Here is a 2,500-nt window from a genome sequence, read left to right on the forward strand (position 1 = left end):
GTTAACAAATAATAATCATAATCTAAATAACATTAACCAACCATTAAATTACCAAATCTATAAAGCACTTTAACTCCCTTTTTAGATAAATTTAAGTAAATTAAAATTAAACACAATAGTAAACAAATAATAACATCATAGTGATAATTAAAAAATAACAGAAAAAATAAACTATTGTAAAATATTAACAATAATAATACTCTAACATTTACTCAAAAAACCAAATGGAACTTTTTAGTCCCATATTTATTCAGGATATAATCGAACACATTCCAAGCACAGTTCCAATCACACAGCCTTCTTTTTCCCAATGTGAGAGTCAGCCTTCCATTTGGGAGTCATTCTTTTATTATTATTATTATTATTATTAAAAGTTTTATGAAGATTACAATATTTTCCCCCCTCCCACCCCCAAACCCCCCCTCCCCCCCACTTCCCAGAGCTGTTCACAGGGTTAACAAATAATAATCATAATCTAAATAACATTAACCAACTATTAAATTACCAAATCTATAAAGCACTTTAACTCCCTTTTTAGATAAATTTAAGTAAATTAAAATTAAACACAATAGTAAACAAATAATAATATCATAGTAATAATTAAAAAATAACAGAAAAAATAAACTATTATAAAATATTAACAATAATAATACTCTAACATTTACTCAAAAACCAAATGGAACTTTTTAGTCCCATATTTATTCTGGATATAATCGAACACATTCCAAGCACAGTTCCAATCACACACCCTTCTTTTTCCCAATGTGAGAGTCAGCCTTCCATTTGGGAGTCATCCTTGTCAATAATGATAAAGGAACAACCAGAAAGAGCACGTCAGGGGTTAAAGGCTTTTATAAAATTTCTTTCCTTTGGCTTCCAGGGGATCCTGGGATCAGGATTTGCCCTGAAAGTCCAACAGAAACAGCGCCAGAAACATTTCAACAGGCAGATTCCTGCAGCGGCCTCTCTAATTCAGGTAAATATGGAATCGTAAAATTGGGAAAAAAAACTGAACTGAACAGTCAGAAGGAAATGAAAGAGAAACAGGAGCAAAAGCTGAGTTTCAGGTGGGTCATTTCCATCTGTGGCCATCGTGGTAGCAGGGGGGAGAGAAGAAGGTTCTGGAGAAATTGTCGGACAATTAAAATAAAGGAGTGAAAATAAAAATAAATCCCTGAGCTTGCGATGCAGTGTCAGACGCCTCTTTTTACGTCCCCCGTAGACTTTGTGGAGGAGCTACGCAGCAGAGAAACCTCAGGGCTGCCTGGCCACCTGGAAGATCTACATCACCTCAGCTCAGATCCCAAAGAAAACAGCAGCACCGCCCAGCCCAAATCTCAGAAAACAGGTCAGGAAAACAGGGCTGGTTTTTATTTTATTATTTTTAGTTAATTACATTTATTAAGCATTTTTCCTGAGGCGAAAAACCCCCCAACGTTTTATCCTCACAACTCCATACAGTACTCCTTCGACTTAACAACAGTTCGTTTAGTGACCGTTCAAAGTTACAACAGCACAGAAAAAAAGTGACATGACCGTTTTTCACACTTACGACCGTGGCAGCATCCCCTCCCCCCAGTCACGTGATCAGAATTCAGGCATGTATTTATGACCGTTGCAGTGTCCCACGGTCATTTGTCGATGGGGGAGCCAGAATCCCTTCACGATCCTGTTAGTAACATCTGCAGTGACTCGCTTAACAACGCGGCAAGAAAAGTAATACAAAGCGGCAGAAGTCAGTTAACAGCTGTCTCGCTTAGCAACGGAAAGTTTGAGGGCAAGTGTGGCTGTACATCAAGGACCCCCTGTATGAGTTTCTCGTCTACGTACATAATTTTACAGAGCAGTTTCCAAAAGCAAAGACTGAATTTTATTTGAATACCAGGTATTTGAATAATGGTAAGGCGCATGAAAGGTCTGTTTAAAGAGCTCTAAATCACAACAAATTTGGGCTTTTGACTATGTAATGTAACATTTAATGATTTTGTCTGTACATGGCGGATGATAAAATCTGAGTTTTGTTCTGTTTTGTTGCAGAGTAAAAGATACAAGAGGAAAGGAAAAACTGGGCGGGATAATGGCTCAACATCTGTAAATCCAGGAGACGCACCGTTGCCCGTTCCTCAGATTACTTACGACTTCAGCGAAGATCAAGAAGACAAGAAAGAGTTGAATTTCTACCTTGATGAACCGGGAGGTAAACTATCGGCTCTCCCTTTTTGGGTTGGTACTTTTTGAGTTGGTACTTCCTGGATTCAGAAGATACACCGCTGCTTTAACGAAGGGGAGATTTAACACTGCCAGAAATATCCTGACGTGTGGATGTGTTGCACATTAAACAAAAGAGGGAGACCTCCAATGACACCGTCACGGTCATCATTTTAATTATTTGGACCATATCTTATGGACCACCCTGGGTGTGGCATGCTTTTGCATGCCCCAAAATGTTTTCCCAATTGAATAATAATAATACAGTTGGAAGGGGCCTTGGAGATCATCT

The 2,500-nt window shown here is 38.2% G+C and overlaps 1 protein-coding gene across 1 annotated transcript in view; it reads left to right on the plus strand.

The window, feature by feature from the left end:
• The window catches only part of LOC107300338 (potassium voltage-gated channel subfamily KQT member 1-like), a gene marked incomplete at both ends in the record, with an annotated part of 11,535 nt that overhangs the window by 6,633 nt on the left and 2,402 nt on the right, over nucleotides 1-2,500 (plus strand). Inside the window, 3 exons of the mRNA XM_015829672.1 lie at nucleotides 881-976; nucleotides 1,223-1,348; nucleotides 2,038-2,197. Coding sequence (XP_015685158.1) covers nucleotides 881-976; nucleotides 1,223-1,348; nucleotides 2,038-2,197 — 382 coding nt within the window. The remainder of the gene's footprint in view (nucleotides 1-880; nucleotides 977-1,222; nucleotides 1,349-2,037; nucleotides 2,198-2,500) is intronic.

The sequence above is a fragment of the Protobothrops mucrosquamatus genome, unplaced genomic scaffold, assembly GCF_001527695.2.
Source record: "Protobothrops mucrosquamatus isolate PMUCROS unplaced genomic scaffold, P.Mucros_1.0 scaffold6715, whole genome shotgun sequence".
NCBI lineage: Eukaryota > Metazoa > Chordata > Lepidosauria > Squamata > Viperidae > Protobothrops > Protobothrops mucrosquamatus.